General features: G+C 40.9%; 3 protein-coding genes across 3 annotated transcripts in view; 1 reads left to right on the forward strand and 2 right to left on the reverse strand.

Moving 5' to 3' along the window:
• Positions 1 to 21,639, forward strand: part of LOC144651269 (leucine-rich repeat-containing protein 69-like) — a 204,359-nt gene that overhangs the window by 41,133 nt on the left and 141,587 nt on the right. The gene's annotated exons all lie outside the window — the stretch shown is intronic.
• On the reverse strand, positions 1,311 to 4,976 carry LOC144648094 (uncharacterized). Its single transcript, XM_078507728.1, has one exon. It carries the CDS (start codon positions 4,974 to 4,976, stop codon positions 1,311 to 1,313), a length of 3,666 nt encoding a protein of 1,221 aa, XP_078363854.1.
• LOC144651187 (Fanconi anemia group A protein-like) overlaps positions 19,378 to 21,639 on the reverse strand; it is a 53,850-nt gene continuing 51,588 nt past the window's right edge. The window contains exons 50-52 of the mRNA XM_078511089.1: positions 21,319 to 21,429; positions 20,998 to 21,090; positions 19,378 to 19,569 (exon numbers count right to left, since the gene is read on the reverse strand). Of these exons, the coding sequence (XP_078367215.1) occupies positions 19,495 to 19,569; positions 20,998 to 21,090; positions 21,319 to 21,429 (279 nt within the window). The 3' untranslated portion in view covers positions 19,378 to 19,494. The remainder of the gene's footprint in view (positions 19,570 to 20,997; positions 21,091 to 21,318; positions 21,430 to 21,639) is intronic.

A 21,639-nucleotide genomic window follows, 5' to 3' on the forward strand; every position in this document is an offset into this window, starting at 1 on the left:
GGCAAACTAACACAGTTTCATTCAGTGTACATCATAAAAACTAGGCTCAGCACTTCAGTAAAGTTTGTTACCTTTCAATCTTGGTTTTGTCCTTTTATACTTCAATAAACCTGTTCCACTTTGAGCTCAATTTCGCTTCAAATAATATAGCAGTCTTGATGACAGCCGTGGAGCCGTAAAGAAGTACAATGTAAACACTTGCTTCGTTCGACTTGCACAAGACTTGCAGTTTCCAGAAAAGCTTTTGCTTCGGATCTTCTCATAAATCTTAACTGTTGTCACAATTTCCAGGATATTTAGACGACTTTAGAGGGGATTGTTCGAGGAAAATCTTGGGAAGAAAACTCTTTCGCTCGCTTTCCTCGTATGTTTCATTCAACTCAAGAAGTAAACACCGCGCCAGAAATTTTCGCGCCTCCTCGTACTATCTATTCATTTACATCAAAATGAAATGTCCAGTCGATTTAAACTTGAGAAGAATTTAATAAAACATTTATTCCATTCGCCCTTGTTGGATACGAGTATTTACCACCTCATATCCAACGCGGGCTCATAGAATAATTGCTAAATAACTAAACGGATAATGCTTCACGACTGTGTTATAGTGTTGGAATTTCACTCTTTTCTATCGCCTCACAATACGATAAACTAGGAAAGATTATTCGCATAGCGCGCCTCTGAATACGTTCGATGTCGTCAGACAAATATTTCGGGAGACTTCGATGGAATAGTTGACACGAAAATTCAAGCACTGATTTAAAGGAGCTCTTTCACGGAATTTGACAGATTTTTGAACAGCTAAAATTGATATTTGTGTCGTAGGAAACCTGAAGATAACGGTCCATTTTATTAAAAATTGCTATTTTCAAGTTGTGAAACTGTTAACAAGTATTTTTGGCTGCGGATGGCTAGGATGGAAATGGATTGCAATTGAAAAAATAAGGCTAAGCTTTTCAAAGTTGTTTCCGCGTGTGCTTGTGTCCCAGGTTCCAAGGTCAGTCGAACAAAACAACACTCGTAGAACACACAAAACATTTTAATTCCTACTTCAACATGGCGGACGTCTTCGCCTCGTGGTCCAACAACAAGTCAAAATGCGCATGCGCGCCGAAACTACTTACAGGGGGTACCCTACGTCTTATGTCTCTTGCTTAAATAGGTAGTTAAACAATATCTTCTGCGGAACATCCTCCCCTTCCTTGATAAGACAATATCAACAAAATTGCACGAAAAAACACTATGAAAAAACTGTTTCGGTTTCAAAACTTCTTAGGCTAGAGTTCACAGTTCACTTATAAGTCACTTAATGTTCAACATTGTTCCAATGGGCAAAGTTTCACAATTGGTCTCCTGTACACAGTCTTTCCCACTTGAACATCGACGACTCGGACCCGGTTGTCCTTTCCAGGGAGCACTTTGACGATGCGTCCCAACGGCCATCTTCCTCTCGGGGTTTCTGTAGACATCACAATCACTACATCACCAACTTTCAAGTTAGGTCGATCTCTGCGCCATTTCTTTCTTGCACTTAGGCTCGGAATCCACTCCCGTAACCACCTCTGCCAAAAATGGCGAACAAGTTCCTGGACCCGACGCCACCTCTTTCTTGGGTTGAAGTCTTCAGTGTCAACACTGTCCGGTGCGAATCTTCCTCCCACTTGTCCATGAAGAAAATGGTTAGGGGTGAGAGGAACAAGGTCCGATGGGTCAGCTGATTGATAAGTCAATGGCCGAGAGTTAATTAAATCTTCCGCGCCAACAACTGCACTTAACAACTCCTCATCGGTGATATCAGCAGAACCCAAGATTGCGTAAATGGCTTTCTTTGCCGCTTTGATCATGATCTCATGCACACCGCTGAAGTGCGGCCCAGCAGGCGGGTTAAAGTGCCAGTTGATTCTGTGGCTCGATGTGGTATCTTGGATCTTGTTCTGGTCTAAGGCTTCTAATTCTTTCAACTCATTACTTCCACCAACAAAGTTAGTTCCATTGTCACAAACAACATCTTTGGGAACACCACGCCGTCTTGTCATTCGAAAGAATGCATTTAGGAATGAATCAGTGTCAAGGCTGTATGCTACTTCAAGATGCACAGCCCTAGTCTCTAGGCAAGTAAACAGACATAGGTATCTCTTCTGGCGTGTCTTTCCTCTTCCCTGTTTGGTCATGAAAGGTCCACCAAAGTCAACGGATATGTGGCTGAATGCCCGAAGGGACTTTCGTGTGCGTAGCTCTGGCAAAGGGGCTATGATCTGTTTAGCTGGAGAAGCCTTCCTTCTTCTACACTGCATGCATTCTCTTTCCCACTCTCTAATTGCTTCTCTTGCAGAAATTATCCAGTACTGGACTGAAAGCTGTGCTAATACCTGATTGGTCCCTGCATGATGATCTTGCTCGTGTGCATGCTTGACTATGAGCTTTGTGACACAATGGCTACGAGGCAAGATGATGGGGTAACGGGTTTCCCATGGCAAATACTCTGCATAACGAAGTCTCCCATCACATCTAAGGACTCCTTCCTCGTCTAGAACAGGTCGCAGTGGCAGCAGCTTACTTCCACCTGGAATTTCCCTCCCAGCCTTCAATGCTCGAATTTCCTGCGCAAAAACTTCTTGTTGCGCCTGCCTGATATATCTCATTTCGGCAGCAGACACTTCATCAGGCTTTAAGGCTCCTTCTCTTCGAAGAGCTGCTGGTAAACGACAGTTCTCTAGGAAACGGTCAACACTTGCAGTAACTCTTGTGAGCTTACTCCAACTTGAGTATCTTTGTGGCTGCAGGCGGTCTTCACTGGTCAAGGCAAGGAATGTTTGCCCCTCTGTTTGTTCTGCTTCTTGGTACTGTTTACGGACTTCAATGTCTGGCCCTTTCTTGACCTCAATTTTAGTCTCAGGCCACTCAGTTGAGTCTTGCTTTAGGAACGTTGGCCCACTCCACCATTTCTCTTCCGTTAACAGCTTAGAGACACTTTCTCCTCTGGTCAGCAGGTCAGCTGGGTTCTGTCCGGTTGGCACATACCTCCACTGATTAGGACTTGTCAAGGCTTGGATCTCTCCAACGCGATTAGCTACAAATGGCTTGAACTTTCGACTGTATCCACGAATCCAGTAAAGCACATCCATGCTGTCAGACCAGAAGTTCCGGTGACAACTCTCAATGGCAAGGACCTTTCCAACTGTCTCGCTGAGCTTAAGCCCTACTACAGCTGCCATCAGTTCTAACCGTGGTATACTAACAGCTTGGAGTGGTGCAACACGAGACTTTGAGGCCACAAGACAACAACTAACAGATTCGTCTTCATACAGATGTCTAGTGTAGCAGGCTGCGCCGTATGCTTCTTGAGATGCATCAACAAACGTGTGCAAAGTTACACTTTTGACTGCAGCGGTGGTTCTCAGGCATCTTGGAATGTGAAGGGTGGGTAGCACTGACAGCTCATCAAACCACTGTGTAGCCTTCAACGACAGTCTTCTATCCACCGGCTCATCCCAGTCCACACCACTTGCCCACATCTCTTGAATCAGGACCTTGGCACGTATTGTGTACGGCGACAGCAAGCCAAGAGGGTCAAACAACGTGGCTATCTTCCTTAGGAAACTGCGCTTCGTATGATCATTGCTCTTGGTAGGCAGGTTGACTTGAAACTTGAACACATCCTCCATGGGACACCACAGAACACCCAATGTCTTAACAGAGGGCAATTCGCCACTGTCGAGGTCAACTTCGGTCGCACAATCTGAAGCTGGAATGGACTGTAAAACTTCTGGCACGTTTGATAGCCATTTCCGGGCATGCATCCCAGCAGATTCCCATAACCTTGACAGCTGGCTGTACAACTCTACACCGGTCTTGACATCAGGAACGGAGTCCATGCTGTCATCCATGTACGTGCTCTCCAAAACAGTTTCCGCCGCGAGGGGAAGTTCTGATTGGTGATGTCTGGCATGTTCTTGAGCAACAAACTGTGCTTGGAATGGGGACGAGTTCACTCCGAATACAACTCTGTCAAACTCGAAGACATCAGGTTCTCGGTCGGTCTGCAAGTCTCGCCACAAGAAGCGATGATAAGGTTGATCTTCAGGTCTTAGCTTAATCTGCAGGTACATTTCCTGGATGTCACACATTAGGGCCACAGGATTGCGGCGAAATTTTAATAGTACGGCAAACAAGTCCTTCTGGAGTTTAGGCCCTTGAAGTACAATGTCATTCAGAGATACGTCACTGAATTTCGCTGACGCGTCAAACACAATACGAGTCTTGGTGGTTGGTTTGTCAGGCCTCAAGACTGGGAAATGGGGCAGGTACCAAAGTTGATCAGGCTTGACCTCTTCATGTGGGACTTTGTGAATGTATCCCTTCTCTTGATAGGTCTGCAATACTTTCTTGTAGGCTTCACCGAGTTCTCGGGACCGCTTCAACTTCTTCTCAGTACACTGTAGGCGACTCAAGGCCATGCTGTAATTGTCAGGTAATGATGGTCGATCCTGTTTCCAAGGCATACCAACAACATAGTGGCCATCAGTGAAGGTCAAGGACTTAGAAACAGTGTCCTTTGCAAATTTCTCATCCGGTCTGACAACTAGAGTCTCTTTAGGTTCTTCAATGTCCCAGTAGCGGCGAGCAAGACTGTTCAATTCATGCATGTCATTCAGAAAAAATGTGAAATTTGTCTGAACTTCCTCTGTTGGGATTTCTGGGCTCCCAATACACGTCCAGCCAAGTGGAGTCAGTCTTGCTATGGGCTCTCCTGCCTTTCCCCTGACATCCTCCAGCGAGTACAGCAAGTCTGCCTGGTCCACACCAATTAGGAGATCAACAATCGGTCTCGGCCCAACTTGAGGGAACTTGATGTCTTTCAGGTGCTTCCACTTGTGCTTATGTTTACTCCAATCCACCACTTGCATACTTCCAGTAACTCTCTCGGCTGTATAGGCCGAGGCTAATTTGGACACTTTACCATCACAACTGCTGATCATGAATTCCACAACTGAGGTGGACAACTTTTCCTGGTTGTCATTCAATACATTAACAGTTAGTTCATGCGGTCTACCTTCTAGACCAAGTTCTGCTGCAATGTCACTATTTAAGTAAGTCCTACTGCTTCCATCGTCAAGAAGGGCATTCACTTTGATTCTCCGATGATGATTAGTTACATAGACAGGAACTGTTCTTAAGGCTACGAACCCCGATGAAGGCATTGCTCCAGTTCCTGTAGTAGCAGTGTGGGTTCTCTCTTCAGACTCCCCTTGCGCAGTAGCACCACCTTGCAACATGCTGAATGAATCAACTTCTCTCGAGCCCGCTACGTTTGCCATTTCAGTATTCTCTGCTTTCTTTGGATCTTCACGAAGCATCCGGTGATGGTGAGAGCGACAACCATTCAACCCACAAACTCTGCTCCGAGAGCATGCCTCTCCGCGGTGTCCATTGCTGAGACATCTGAAACACAATTTCTGCTCCTTAGCGACATTCCACCTCATATCTACAGACATCTTCTTAAAGTTCTCACAGTTACACATTCCATGGGATCCTTTACACAACTTGCACTTGTTCCCCTGTTTCTTCTTAGGTTCGGGATCTACTTCAGCTAGGAAGGTTCTCTCTCTCTTGGACCCACTGAGGACACCTGTTATGGTCTCAGAAGCTGTGGTCAAAAACTCAGACTCTCTGTCAACAAACTCTCTCAGTGTTCCTACATTCTCAGTTCGATGGTTGTCACTAACCCACTGCTTGTACTTTGAGAGAAGGCCTTTGTTAAACTTCCGTTGAAGAGTGATGTACAATGATCCATTGCCTAGCTCGGCTTCCTGGTTAGCATCCTTTAAGTTCACAACAATTCCATCAAGCAGCTCTGAAAATCTCTCCAGGTCTTTCTCATTGTCCTCTCTTATTGGCTTAAAGGCATCCAGTTCTTCAAGGCGAAGTGTGAGAGCTCTACGTTTCCCGCCATACTTTCGCTCTAGTCGAGACTTTGCAGCTTCATAGGCAGCAGCAGAATGGCCCAAATGCTCGATTACTTTGAGGGCTTCCCCTTGAAGGCATTCACGTAACCTCAACAACTTGTACTCAGGTGACGCCTTGGTGCGATCTACACAAGAATAAAACGCTGCTTTCCATGTTTCATAGTTCTTCTTTTGGCCAAAGAACTTCGGAATGGTAACTCTTTTCAGTAAAGCAGAGTCAGTGCTGATCTGGTCTGAAATTGAGGACGAAAGCTGTTGACTGTTCCCAGTGGGCATAAAATGAGCTTGGTCTCCACTGATAGTAAACGGTGTAGATGAATAAACGCCGCCCATCGCAAGCGGTGTAGATGAATAAACGCCACCCATCGTGAACGGCGTAGATGAATAAATGCTGCCCATCGTGAACGGCGTAGATGAATAAATGCTGCCCATCGTGAGCGGAGTAGATGAATAAATGCTGCTCATGAGCGGAGTAGATGAATAAACGCCGCTCATCGGGAGCGGAGACAAACCTGACATCTCTCCAACAGTCGAAATAATTGGCACATGTGTAGACGAAGACACAGTAGGAACGCCAGAATTTTGTTCCTTTATCGGTTCTTTGGACGACAGACTCCCGTTTAATTCCTCCGATTTCTTCTTCGATTCTTGGTCTCGGCCGCGTGGTTCAGTTTCCCGCGTTTCCTGCTCTGGTTGTTCCGAAGGTTTTTCGCTGCGAAGTTTCTGTCCGAGTTGTCTTTGACATTCCGCATACGTTCGCTCGATTTCTTGTTCGATTCGACTCAGCTCTACTTCTCGCCTACACACCTCTTCTCTCAGTTGTTCCGTTCGCTCTTTCACCGACGAATTGCCCGAACTGCTCAAATATCCCTTCACAAGTTCTTCGATTTCTGTAAAGTCTTCTTCAATGGTCCCCAGTTCGTTCGAAAGGGCACTAGCTCGTCCCGAGTCTTTCAAATCTTCGTAACACTTCCCTAAATTCTCACAGGCTTGCAGCACGTCTTCATAAGTGTTCGTAAATGCATCCAAGCTTTCCATAACGTGCATTCGTGATGACATCCCTCCTTCCATCACCATCATAAGCTTGTTTTTGGTCCTCGTGTACCTACATTTCGATCGCATTTTCTCTTTTTTAAACTGTTCCATGTTGAATAACTTCAGTAAACCTCGCTCTTGCTACCAATAATGTGCTTGTGTCCCAGGTTCCAAGGTCAGTCGAACAAAACAACACTCGTAGAACACAACAATATCTTTTGCGGAACACGCGTGTCATCAAATAATCGATATTTATGGCCCAAGTTTGATTTTCTACAAATCAAGGCTGTATCTTCCATTAGATGTTCAAAGATAATGTTTTTTCATGGGTTAAGTTGCCAACCACTATTTTCAGAACAGTTTGGACTAAAAATCTGCGAAATTCTCGTGACGTAGCTCCTTTAATGACTGAACAGTAAAAAGCTAGCACTGAGATCAGCCATACTTTTGCCGGCCCTCTTAAGTTGATTCAAAAGATACAGACAACGTGCCGCCTTGGAGGTGATCGATGGTATCCACGTGATCCTTCCATTTCAAGTCATTACTGATCGTAACCCCTAGGACTTTAGCAGAAGATACCCTCTCAAACTGCACGCCATCTAACTTAACCGGGCCATGAGATGGTGGAGTTTTCTTAAAGCAAACAACAGGCCCATAGGGAGGGGGTACGATGGGTGCGTCCGACACCCCCCCCCCCCCCACGAGCCTTAGAAGTCCGCTCATTGTGAAAAAAAATATTAAAATAAATAAATAAAGGGAAATGGTATTTCTATACTTCGACTATTTACATTCAATATGGTCCTTTGTGTTGAAGGTCCACCATTTATAGACTCGTGTGGTATATTTTGGACCACATTGTGTGATTCTAGGTTAATTTCAACGATTCATTCTACCTAATGTCCTTCATAGTCGAACCGTTCGACGTTCCATAAATATTCCCAGGCGCTACCTAAAGAGAGGAGACTGGATACTTGTTGGGCTCGGAAGCACCCAGGAAGGGAAAGCTTGCCGCAGTGCTAAAAGATCAACAAACCGACTCTGGCTGATTTATGTAATTACCATTTGACACTGATATGAAGAAACCTATCTTTTTCCCGTCTTCCTTCTATGTACTGTCGTCATTGTTAGCTAAATAAATTGTAAATTACGTTTTCAAGGTTCTGTTTTGAAAAATATGATTTAAATTTAAAAATGTACCAGAATTATTGTCGTTGTTACCTTCACTTTTACCTGCCTTTTATCCTAACAAACTGTCGTCAAAACGCACCTAATGCAAAATCCTGGTTACGGGCCTAAACAACTAACTCTTTACACTAATGGTGGATTTCCACTGACGCGTAAATTTTTACGTGCGTGAAAAAAATTAGAGACAATGTATGAACGGCCTGCGTAAACGTGTACGCAAGCCGTTCATACATTGTCTCTAATTTTTTTTACGCACGTAAAAAATTACGCGTCAGTGGAAATCCACCTTTAGTCGGGTTTAACTGAAAGTTATTCTCCTGAGACCAACTGGAGATGTGGTCGATAGGTTCCTATAATAAATAAATAAAATCAACTTTGTTTTGGGGTTGTTTTTTCTCGCCCTCGGTTTCCTTCGTTTTTTTTTTTTTTTTTTGGGGGAGAGAAAACGAAGACAGGAAAAAAAGGGGGGGGCCCCCCCCCCCCAAAGAGCTTTCCCCCAAACTCTAAATATAGTGAAAACCCACGTATAAGAACTAAGCCTAAATACAGGGCCGTGTCTAGGATTTTTTTTTGTCTGCGGGGCAAGTTTTCCAGGCGGGGGCAACTGGTTTTTTTAGTTAAGTTTTTCTTTTTTTTTTTCTTTAGGTTTCTTAATTTTTCTGGTTCTTAAACATGTTAAAGGAAAGTTCTCTAATTAAAAATACTCTTACTCAAGAAAGATCCACAGCCGAAATAAATCGTCAACTCCTATCGCAGAAATTGCGCTTACAAAGTCCTGTCATTTCCCTGGACAAAAGGGTTAGATTTGAGCCTGCGATACAATGAGAAACAATAATCCGGTCAGCTTCAAAAAACACATGACGTCAATGAATTGTACAGCTGAGCCCGCGATATGGTCATGTGATACTGGTCACCAGAAACCTTGTTTGACAGCTGTCAATTGACCATAATATGGATGTCCAATATCAAAGATGCAAGCCGACGTTATCCTTAACGTTCGTTGGCGGATTATAAGATGGCATTCTCTCCTCCACTCCCCCGCCCCGCTGGGGTTGCCTATTGACTCCCCTCCCGCTCCCCGAGAGTCTGTAGGCGCGGGCGGGCGCGCGTACGCTCACTCGATAACCAATTTTTTTCGTCTTCATGGGTTTACCCCAAATTTCCTTAAACATGGTGCTCCGCTGGCGCGCTTCACGCGCTTGAGCTCCGTTAATAATTTAGAAGGAGAGGAAAGTTGAAGCAACAGGGCTGCAGAAAGAAGTTATAGATGGAAGTCAAGACTCGAAGGAAGTAAATTGTAACTTAAGACTAGAAGAAGGCAATGATGGAAATTGCAAGAAAGAAGAGGTAAAATTAAAGTAGACTATTTGTCGCTTGCTGTTCGACAGCTGGAGTACCTCAGCTCTGAGCTATCCCCATCTCAGCCAAATTCCCTACAGGAAGAACCCTTCCCACTAGCAGGACCCCGAAGAACACCCCTTTCACAAAACCATTAAGCCATTTGATGTCTTAGCATATATATTTATTTTCATTGAACATGATCATCTTAGTATATTGTAACAAGCATATTTTTTTTTTTATTCATTTTGTCAGTAGTATTGATAACAATTTTTTACTATAGTGCGAAGAACAGCTTTTACATGGGAATTAGGTTTTCCCTTGCTGCAATCTTCCCAATTAGTTATTTATAGTATGTTTTATTAATTTTTTTAGTGTTTATATTCAGTGTTTGGGGTATAAGGCCGCGTCCACACAGATCCAGATAAAATTGAAGACGGATAAAATGTTTTCGTCCATACTAATCCGGATAAATTTGAAAACAATACCCTACATCACACACAATGTTGCAACGCCCGAACAGAGCTATTGTAAAGCTTATATAAACATTATTTTTGACAGAGATCACATGACTAATCTATTTGACGTCTGCGTTTTCGAAAAGCTCCGTCCATAGTACACCACCTAACCGACATTTCTCAAATTTCTCCACTTTGGAGATCATTATGGAAAGGCTCCGTTTTCGGTGACCGAAAACGTCGTTTTAGTGTGGACGATTGGCCTATCAAGAGAAAACAAAGGTTTCAAACTTATCCGGATAAGTGTGGACGGGGCCTTAGTTAAAAATTGTTTCAAGAATTGCACTTTCTTTTCCATCCGTTACCATCCTTGTTTATTTTAAGTTTATTATTACTTCTATGATGTTTTTCTAACTTCAAAAATTATTATTTTGAGGTTTCCTTCAATTTAAAAGTAATTTGTATATCAGAAAAATGGATTAAATATCTATAATCGTTGTGTAGTTCCCTTATTCTTTCCCTTGCCACGGATTAATCAGAACGTTTTAAGAATAGTTATTTTAACAGAATAAGGTTCAAATATAATTTAGCCATTTAACAATAAAGCGTGATATTTTTGTTAGTTATATGTAAATAGTTTGTGCGATTTTTTCAATTTGAACTGTAACGTTTGGGAATGTTATGTATTTTAATATGAGCGAAATAAAGACATTTTATTTCAGTATTATTATGATGCATTATTGGCACGTTCTGTAAACTTATATCGGTAAACTAGCCGTAAAGCTAAGCATATTTCACATATATTAAGTATCTTCTTATTAGCCTAATTCTTAAATCTGCGTGTGAGTATTTAGTGTAATCAAGACAATTTCATGTAGAACCCAAACAGGTTTTTCTTTTTACTGTGTAAAAACATTTATGTGGAATTGTACCAGTTGTTTTTACTTATCCTCTAGCAACGTTTCCCGAGTAACCTCTATGTACCTCGTGTAGAGATCCAGCCCAGGATAGGGGCGGTCATCAATGATTTCTTTTTGCACACTGGTAACGAGCTCGTCGCCATACTCGTTGATAATTTTTTCGACATTACACAGCTCCCAAAAGTAGCCATAATGGAAATCTGATGATGCTATCATGATATCGATTGGGAAGAAACACTTGCCATGTAGGGGGTTATCCGGGAGGGGCCTGGGGGCTCGTTTGACAGTGAGAGTTATAGATGAACCATCAATGCCTAATGGCTCAATTAGATCTTTTTCGCTAATTAGCACGTAATTGGTTCCGCCCTTCATGTCAACAAAGTTCATTTTTCCAGGGGGTTGCCCCATTGTATCGACGTCCCATTTTAAAAATAGTAAATCACTTTCGTCTCCATCTGCAAAACTTATGTCGTACCTTGGTCGCTCAAAAACTTTAATTTCCCCAGTAATCAGGACGGGACTGATATATCCAGGAATAATCGGTCTAGGATTTGCATTGTTGATAAAGAGATTACCTGTAGTTTCCGTCTTTAACATCAATTGGAAGATAGGAACCGGCGCCTCCCCCGTTCTATCAAAAACTACCAATTTTTTCTTAAAAATGACAACGTCATTCGCCTGAATGTTTGAAGCTGAAGTCGTTTTTAAGTTAAGTTTTGGGGTTTGGTTGCTTTTGTCAATTATCTGCAACCAAGGAACATGCCTGGTATTATGATAAAAAGATCCTGGTAGAACACAAACCGATACATGTTCTTTAGCAATGCTTGCTAAATCATCGCAGTTTACTTCGTAAGTATTTTTTCCGCTTAGTTGAACAACTTTAAACGAGTTAAAACCTGGTATACCATAAGCGTCGGGATAATTTGGATAAAGAATCACGTGATCATCAAATGGTGAACCGTTCAATAGTTCAACATTTTTCACCTTGCCAAGCAAATGAGTGTTTCTGTTTGTTCCATGGAAATATTTTAAAATACCAGGTTTGGGATCGAAAAATATACCTTTGATGTCATTTCGATCTTTTGACATTCCTTGAAATGAGAGAACATTGTGCCCGTCGCCTAAGTCGGCCTCTAAAACATTTACGCAGTGACTGTGGAACTCTCCAATCATGCCATTTATGTTTAAAACATCATTGCCTCCCCCTGTCATTATTTTTACAGTGGGATTTAAATCAGGTTGAATTTTCATGTAATCGCCAATACTAACGACGTCATGCATTTCATTTGTATTTGGGACAAACGGTTCGGTATTAATTTCAATATCATTTAACGGCTCTAGATTGACAAAATCAGAATCAACAAAAACGTGGACGCCCTTATAGGTAGTTCCCTTCTTAAACTTCCCATAAAAATCAAAGCCCACCTCACCGGCCTTCTTACCCCACCCTGTGCTACTTGATGCCACAGGCATGTATGGACTCAGGATGGAATTATAGTTCCCCATACATAAGTATGAGGGGCCACACATCTTAGTCACCCAGGGTCGCTTGATAACGTACTTGCGTTGGTTCAAAGAGAGTCCTGTGGTGGTTTTGACGCTGCCTTTTCTACTGCTCTTCATTTTTTGTGTCGAAATACCAATTGCCGTCATGGAGGCAACTTGGTTGTTGACGTAAACATCGGTGTAAGGCGATCCAACTTTATCCAGAAAAGCCATCTTTTGGTCAATTCGCTCAGCACAAGCATCCCTTAGGTTCCTCAGCTGTCTCAGCCTGTTCCTGTACGCCTCAACTGCTGCCTTGTCATAGTTTGAGCTACCACCGAGGAGCTCCACCAGCGTAGCAGCGATGCCAAGAACAGCACCAATGATGGCCCCAATTGGTCCTAGCACTGCGGATCCTGTTGCGATGGCAGCCACAAATGTCGTCAGGCCCACCACTCCAGCAGCTATGCTCAGTGACGCAGCAGCTATGCCAGGAGCATTCCCATCCTCGATGGCTATTTTTAATCCCCATATATTGATACCAATAGATAAACTATCAGTAAGAGGCCCAAGCACGTCGAACACTGAAGCTCCTTTTAACCACTTACTTGCCCTCGTGAACGCTTTGGTAACTTTACTGAGACGAGGAAACTTCTCAACGTCTATTTTAAGCGCCTTTTTCACAGCTTCTTTTGCCTTTTGTATAGCAGTCTGGTCGATATCCGTCGCAACTGATTTTGTTACTTCGTCATTAAGGACCTTTCTAAGATCTGTAAACGCCTTTCTAGTGGGTTCAAAGTTCTTTTCCTTTCTTATGTAAGTCACGATTTCCTCCACGACAGGCAAAACGGCACCTCCTCCAATATCCAGAACACTCAACGTCAGGGCTGTTTGAGCAAGGGTTTCTTCAGCTTCTTTTAACTTTTCCTGTTCCAGAAGAGATAATGCGGCGATGCTACTGGAACGAGAGTAAATTCCGAGGACTGTATTAGGTACACCAATTACCTTCGCAAACCTGGTCACAGCTGTTGTGAACGTGGCTGAAGTGCACGTTATTCCAAGGAACACAATGGTCAGGAGCAATGGCATCGTTCGCGATGGCATCTTTAATCCCTTCATCAGACGGGTGCTTTTTGACGAGTAGTCAAAAGTCGGGCTTTGACGGCGAATAACAATCTTTTAAATAGTATCTGAAGATTTTTCAAAACCTAACCAAACTGTTTTTTCGTCACCTTGGCACAATTATGAAAAACGAAAAAAAGATTTTGATATCTATACTTTTAGAAAATTGACAGTGACCTAATCTATTTCCTTATTGGAGACCTTTGTTTAGGAATTGAGCTATTGGCTGTTTCACATTCTTTTGTTGTGATTTGTATTGTTCTATTTTAGTAGAATTACCAATCCTTGTAAAAGATTTATTAAAGTATTTTCAAGTGTTTTTCACTATAGGTGTCCTGAAACTAACAATAAAAACCTACAGGTGACAAGATATGGCTCACTGACTTTAGCAAATGAAGAAAACTGAAACCAGAACGGTACGCACTTGGTAAACATGCATGCACTCTGAAAAACGTGAAAAGAAAAGAAAAAACTTTGCAAAGTGTTTTAGCTTAATTATTTTTTCTCCTCTCATATAAGTGATTTTTTTTACATCGTTTTGTTATGATTTGTATTGTTCTATTTTAGCAGAATTACCAATCCTTGTGAAAGATTTATTAAAGTATTTTCAAGTGTTTTTCACTATAGGTGTCCTGAAACTAACAATAAAAACCTACAGGTGACAGGGTATAGATCACTGACTTTAGCAAAAGAAGAAAACTGAAACCAGAACGGTACGCACTTGTAAAACATGCATGCACTCTGAAAAAAACCTGACAAGAAAAGAAAAACGTTGCAAAGTGTTCTAGCTTAATTTATTTTTTCTCCTCTCATATAAGTGATTTTTTTACATCGTTTTATTATGATTTGTATTGGGTTTTTTCCGCAGAATTACCAATCCTTGTGAAAGATTTATCAAAGTAAGTTCTTCACTATAGGTGTCCTGAAACTAACAATAAAAACCTACAGGTGACGGGGTATAGATCACTGACTTCAGCAAATGAAGAAAACTGAAACCAGAACGGTACGCACTTGAAAAACATGTATGCATTCTGGAAAACCTGAAAAGAAAAGGAAAAACTTTGCAAAATATTTTAGCTTAATTTATTTTTTTCTCCTCTCCTATAGATGGTATTTTCAAATCGTTTTGTTATGATTTGTATTGTTCGATCTTGGTAAAATATTTATTACAGTATTTCAAGCGAGTTACACAAAAGTGTCAAGATTCCAACAATGGGAATTCACAGGTGCCAAGATATGGTCTACTGAATTCAGTGAATGTAGAAAATTGCTCAAGAAAGATTTGTACGTTCCTTGAAAAGTTCTTGACTTTGAAAACCAACATTGAAACCCACGACAGTCCGTATCAAGAAAAGAAGGTCTTGAAGAAGGAAAGAGAGGAAGAGAAGAGAAGATTCGGATGGAAAAGATTTTGATTGAAAAGATTCTCAAATGGCAAATAAAAAAAGGCTTATTGAAATTTCCGTTTGAAGTATAGCCAGGTTGAAAGGAGATAGATTGAAACCTGGTTTAAGCGATGCAAGCGCTCGTTTTGTATAGCTACGTGGCAGCTATGCAAGTGTCTCTAAATTTAGCGATTTTTTTAAAAAAACATCTTGTCTGTTATTCAGACTTAGAATATTCCACTGACATGTGTCACAAAATAACCTGATGGGACAGTCGCTGTCATCTATAAGCTCAAGTTTGCCAGACTAAACACTCATGTTCATGACCTGTTATGAGTTAATAAAAGAAACTCCAGACTAAAGGCGATCACCTTAGTGTAGTATAGAGTTGGCTATCAGATGGAGTTGAAACGTTTGGCAACCTTCATACAAGCGCCTGAAAACTGAACTTTTTTAGCCGGAAGTATTTCGCTCAACATTAAAAGCATTCGTCACTGATATACCTAATTGAAAAAACGTTGACCCCGTAAAAAGCATAAACCATGAACGATATGACCCAATGGTATTCTGGGTAGACGTCCTTGCAAGCTTTGTAATATTTTTATTGATAAACCAGATATTTTCTTTCTTGAGAGCCTTAGGAGCATGATTTATGCAACCTGTCTTATTATCATGCTTATTCTGTCAAAAACACCAATTATTTTTCCGATTTCCCAGTAAACATTTGGGTCGCATCGTTCATGGTTTATGCTTTCCAGGGTCAACGACTTCAATCAGGTATATATCGCTAGCAATTTATGGTGTCAATAATTTTGCCAAACTTGTTTATTCGAAGAACGGTGAAATAATCAAACATCACCCAATTTTTTAACAGAAGAGTTAGCTTTTGACGTGTTTCTCGCAATAGGTGTGGAGATACCAACAATAAGAATACACAGGTGGTAAGTTACGGTTTATTGACTTTCATGAATGTAGGAAACTGGTCCACAGAACGGGTTTTATTTTGAGGTTTTATTCTGGCGAAATAATCTTAGAATTTCCGAGAATTGACAGATAGAACTTTAGTAGATGTGTAATATTTTTCCACCCGGAATGCAGAATGAGCACGTACACAAAAGAAGTATTTGACTTTTTTAATGGGCCGAGGATATCACTACTTTGACAAGTGGTACAATTTGGTAATCATTAACAACAACAAACAAATCAATGCAATCGAAATTTTAAAACATGGGAACGCGTTGATATTGTAGGCCTTTTTTTGGAAACTTTATTCAAGGAATATAGAATGTAATATTTTGCGCAGGGAAAATAACTTAGATTTTGATTTTATTTATTTGAATGTTATTTAAGCTAACACTTCCAATCGTTCTTTGCTTTCTTCTTTCTTGTCAGCACCTAAATCTAGACAGGACTTCAAAGGTAATAAAACATAATAAAAAAAGTGGCAACTTTAAATGACTGAACGTCACTTAAAACGATGTGAAAATACCATTTACAGGAGAGGAGAAAAAATAAATTAAGTCAAAAAACTTTGCAAAGTTTTTTCCTTTTTCTTATCATGTTTTCCAGAGTGCATGCAGGTTTTCCAAGTGCGTACCGTTCTGGTTTCAGTTTTCTTCATTTGCTGAAGTCAGTGATCTATACCCTGTCACATGTAGGTTTTTATTGTTAGTTTCAGGACACCTATAGTGAAAAACACTTTAAAATACTTTGATAAACATTTTACAAGGTTTAGTAATTCTGCTAAAATAGAACAATACAAATCGTAACAAAAGAATGTAAAACATCCAATGGGTCGCCAATGGCTCAATACCTAAACAAAGGTCTCCAATAAGGAAAGAGATTAGGTCACTGTCAATTTTCTCAAACTATAGATATCAAAATCGTTGTTTCGTTTTTCATAATTGTGCCAAGGTGACGAAAAAACAGTTTGGTTAGGTTTTGAAAAATCTTCAGATACTATTTAAAAGATTGTTATTCGCCGTCAAAGCCCGACTTTTGACTACTGAATAACACTGACAGTCATTCTCTAAGTGTTGCGTTTTTGGTGATAAGGCAAGTTTCGCTACAAGGAGGACGTGTTTTTCAGCCCTATGTAACTTGGTTCCAAGTAAGTGTTTACGCGAGGATTGTGGTTTAAGTTTGTGTTTTGGTTTGAAATTTCTCAAACCAAAACCAATTTTTTTTGCTATCAATTTATCGTGTTAATAATTTTGCCAAACTTGTTTATTCGATGAACGGCGAAGTAAACAAACATCACCCAATTTTTTAACAGTAGAGTTAGCTTTGAAGTGTTCCTCGCGATAGGTGTGGAGATACCAACAATAAGAATACACAGGTGTTAAGTTACGGTTTCTTGACTTTCATGAATGTAGGAAACTGGTCCACAGAACAGGTTATAATTTGAGAAAGTTTTATTCTGGTGAAATAATCTTAGAAAACCCGAGAATTGACAGGAAGAACTTTAGCAGATGTGCAATATTTTTTCCACCTAAATCGCAGAATGAACACACACAAAATAAGTATTTGACTTCATCAAGAAATAAAAACGTTACTCTTTAATTTTATAATTTCCACTTCCCGTTTCGCCTGCCTCATCAGGGGAAGGATGAAACAGCCCATGCGGAGTGCCTGTCGCCGTTCCCCAATCGCATCGGGAGTCCGCTGCATGTTTATCTAGAGGGAGTAACGGCGCGGACCGCCGGCGAGTCAACGCACGGAAGAGCAACAGGAAGAGGCGCCAGTGTAGAGAGACCGGACGAGCGCGCGGCCCCTGACCCCACCGCGCCTACCCGGCCGCGCCCGCCCGAGACCGAGCGTCGCCGGAGCGGATGCGCCGCGAGAGATTCCCCACAAGAGAAACCTAGTAGCGGTTTTGCCACGACCTCGTGGAAAGGCTGCCCCCGCGACGCGCCTAGAGCGTGTTCCCTTTCCCTGATGAAGCTTGCGACTGGATAGATTTTTCAACTTTCTAAATTTTACCAGAGTAGTTTTTATTTCTTGATGAATCAACCACCTGGTTACAGGTCCATTTTTAAAAAGTATTTGACTTTTTGAACGGCTGAGGATATCACTACAACTGTAAGTGACTGAACGTTATTTTAGATAATCGTGGTTATCGCGCAAATTTCTTTTTATTTTCATTTCAAAACAAAAAAAAATCAGTCATTTATCATACTCTCGTAAATATAATAAAAATCTAAGAACGCCAAAGAAATTAAGCATTTTTTCCCTACATTTTTCGGCTAAGAGTAAAGGATTTCTCACAAAACAAGGAGTGAAACTGAAACTAATAAAATTATTGAAGGTAGCAAGACGTGGATTATTGACTTCTTTTAATTTGAGATGACTTGCTGAAGGAATAAAAGGTGTGGAGAAACGTTCTACCCTATCTATCTACCAACAATCTGGAAACGTTCCTTTATTAAGTATAAGATTAAAGAAGGCCGCGGCCGCACAGGAAGTTAACCGGGTTATTTCCAATTAATCAATTAAAATTAACTGAGTTAAAAAAATGTCTAATGCGGCCGCGTATTTGGAAAGTTAACCGACTCTTAACCAAGTTAAAGGTTCCCATGGAAATTAATCAAAGAACAATGGATTTTTTAACCGGGTAAGGTTAATTCTAAACCACCTTTCTGGGTAGTTTTAACCAGGTTAGTGGTTTCCTATCAGATTCAACTATTGTTTTATTTGTCAAATGTGTCAATCATCCCTAAGTAAGATAAGATGTTCTTTTCCATTACACGCAAACATGGCGTTCGGACACAATTCGTGGCTTAATTCTATAATTTCCCTTGCTACAGGTTGTACTATGAAACTCTAGAACTACCAGTCGAGAGCAATGAATCATCTCTTCCAGCTATTCGCGGATTCCTTGGAAAAACACACACTTGAGGAGCGATTTTGATATGGCGACGAGCGATGAGCCTTACAACGACTGCGAAAAAACAACATATTCGAAACAACTGGGCTTGAAATTTGCGTAGAACGCATTAGGAAGGAAAAGAACGGTGTAAGTCGAGAACGCATTGAAATAAATAAAAAAAGCAGGAGAAGAATTGAGCAAGAAATAGAATTATCATGAAAGTCGGCCGTTTTTGCTTGTTTTCAAATTGTTTAATCATGATCACTTCAGTCTGGTCCGGCCGCTAAAAATATTTAACCGAGTTAAGTTGTGTAGAAATTGTTAAACGGGTTTCTAAAAAGTTAACCCAGCCAATATTTGTCAGTGAGGTCATCTTTGTCAATGAGGTGACCGCCATTTTTTAAAACTCCCCCACAAAACAACTAGAAAAAGAAGCCTCAAAAGCTTAAAACCTGGCGAAAGAAAAAATATATAATAATAATGGCAATAACAATAATAATGATAATACAGTACATATTACGAGAGTTCTGCTTATCGTTATTGGTTAAATTAAAGACGCGTGTCAGTATTTATCTTCGCGCATTTTTATTTATTGATGTACAACCAACGACAGTATGATTCTGTCTTGTTTATCAGGATTCTTTATTGAACAGTGTTTTTGCTTTTATTTACACCCACTCAACATAGATAACAACACAGTCTAGCAAAGTAATTATGAACCATTTCTTCTTTCTGCTACCTTTGTTGCCGCTTTGCCAGATGACTTTGCAGAAATTGTCGCAATTCCGACGAACAAGAGGCCACAACGTCCTAACAACAAGAGGGACAAGAAAAAAAATTAAGCAGCGATATAATCCCACCAGCTGTTTATACTTGACCAACTAAACTAACAACAGCAATATATATGGTTATTGACCAAGGTGAGCAAGATGGAGGATTGGCCAGTTTGGTTTATGGACCGAGACGAAGTCGAGGTCCATAAACACGCAAAAAAAGAACGAGGCCAATATCCAGCCACTTGACCGAACAAGCTTGGTCAATAAAGGATTTATTATTTGACTTTTTTCGAGTACTGAAAAGGAAGCCAGTTGCATGCACAATCAATGGCGCACGCTAAAATCATTCATTGGTTTAAAAGTTTAACGGGTGACTGTCAAATTGAATGAATCGAGTTGAAGTAAAACGACGTGACAACAGCGAAATTCAACTCTTTTAACCGTCAAAAGGATATTGAAATGGCTAAAATTGCGAATCAACGTTGAGTTTGAAGCCTTAAAACAAGAATGTCCATTCCACTGGCCGCCAGCTTTTGATTATTGGACGTTTTGCAGAGTATTGCTGGCTTCTGTGCCCTAACACGAGCTGAATATTGAAATTGTGATTGTTGAAAGCGTTTGGGACTTACCACTTCACGGGAAAAGCTGAACTTTCCTACATCGTTGATATAAATGTTCGACCCGACCTTATTCGACGTGAGCGTTAGAGCCTTCGGTGAAAAGATGTTTTAAAAGCTTTCGGTGCCTGGTTCGCCGTGCCATCCGCTTTCTTCCATTTGAAGATTTTACACAAACGACTAGTTTGCCGAATCTTATTCTTCAGGTATGTCACTGACTTCTCCCTCCCTTTTCCGCCGAAAAAAAAAAAAACGATAACATGTCTTCAAGTCGCTTTGCGTTATAATTTTTGTAGTAGGTGGTTTTTGGCAAATAAAATCACGAAACTCGTTAGATTTGTTGATTAATTTGTTTTCTCATTATCTCACTTCAAGACCTATTGTTTCGGACTCCATCGTAGAAACAGAAGAAAATATTGTGTTGTTGGACAATACTTCATAGCTCAAATTACGACGGAAAAGCTTTGAAGTAGCGACGACGGAACTGAAAAGTTTTTTCGCTTGCGGGAACACAGTGGGCGATCCCGAGCGGTCAAGATGGCTCCATCTTGACCGCTCAGGATTCGTTTCATCTTGACCGCTCACGGAGCTAGTAAAATAATAATAACAACTATTAAAAACTAGCAATGTTATATTACAATTGCTGAGTTTTGATTGCTTGACAGATGATGGTATATGAGCCCATCGACCACAAAAATGGCAGACGATACGCGTCAACGATAACAGCTGGAGAGCTCAAATCTAGCAATTCTGCTGGAATATTGCAATATTGCTGGAATACGCATAGAGTTAACAAATTAGCGCTAAAGGGTTACGCTCGAAAGCGTTTTTTGTTAGCAAAGCACCTTTGATAAGCTCCTTATATGCTCCACCGGTGAAGATAGTACACAGTCCCGAACAAACTTGGTAATTTGATGGCAGAAATCCAAGCGAAGAGGCTAGGAACGAAAACAAATACAAAGTGATTAGCAATTCAAAGAAGCTTTCTTAAGAGTAGACTAGAACAAAGCAGGGCAAAAGTTCGTCAACTCTCTTCTCGGTGTTTGGAAATTTGATGAATCAATCTCTCTCGTATTTGATATATTACGTCCGGGCTAAATCTAAATTCGACAAGAATGTCAGATATTCGATGAGTCTGTCCTATTATTATAACAGTCCTCACTTACCGAGCATACAGCAGCCATATTCACCACACCATTAAGAAGCTCTTTTCGAAGCGAAACAAAGGAATTGTACATGCGTAAGGCGACATGAAGAAAGCCACTGATCTTTACTGCCTATGTATGCATAGCAAATATATAAATTAGCAAGCCCGTTGTGGCGAGGTTTAATTGCCTGGATTTCTGGTGAAATTCTCCATCTGACGCGTCTTAAATATTCCTTATTCTTTTGTTTCTCTATAAAGTACCCTAGTCAGCCGTCTTTGTTTTTGCTTACATACGAGAATTTTGGTATTATATTTTTTGCGGAGCGAGTCTAAAGGAAAG

This window comes from Oculina patagonica, chromosome 4 (genome assembly GCF_052425735.1).
Source record: "Oculina patagonica isolate OP01 chromosome 4, crgOcupat, whole genome shotgun sequence".
Lineage (NCBI taxonomy): Eukaryota > Metazoa > Cnidaria > Anthozoa > Scleractinia > Oculinidae > Oculina > Oculina patagonica.

Coding starts and splice junctions, on each gene's coding strand:
- LOC144648094 (XM_078507728.1), bottom strand. CDS start 4,976: ATGATCAGCAGTTGTGATGGTAAAGTGTCCAAATTAGCCTCGGCCTAT.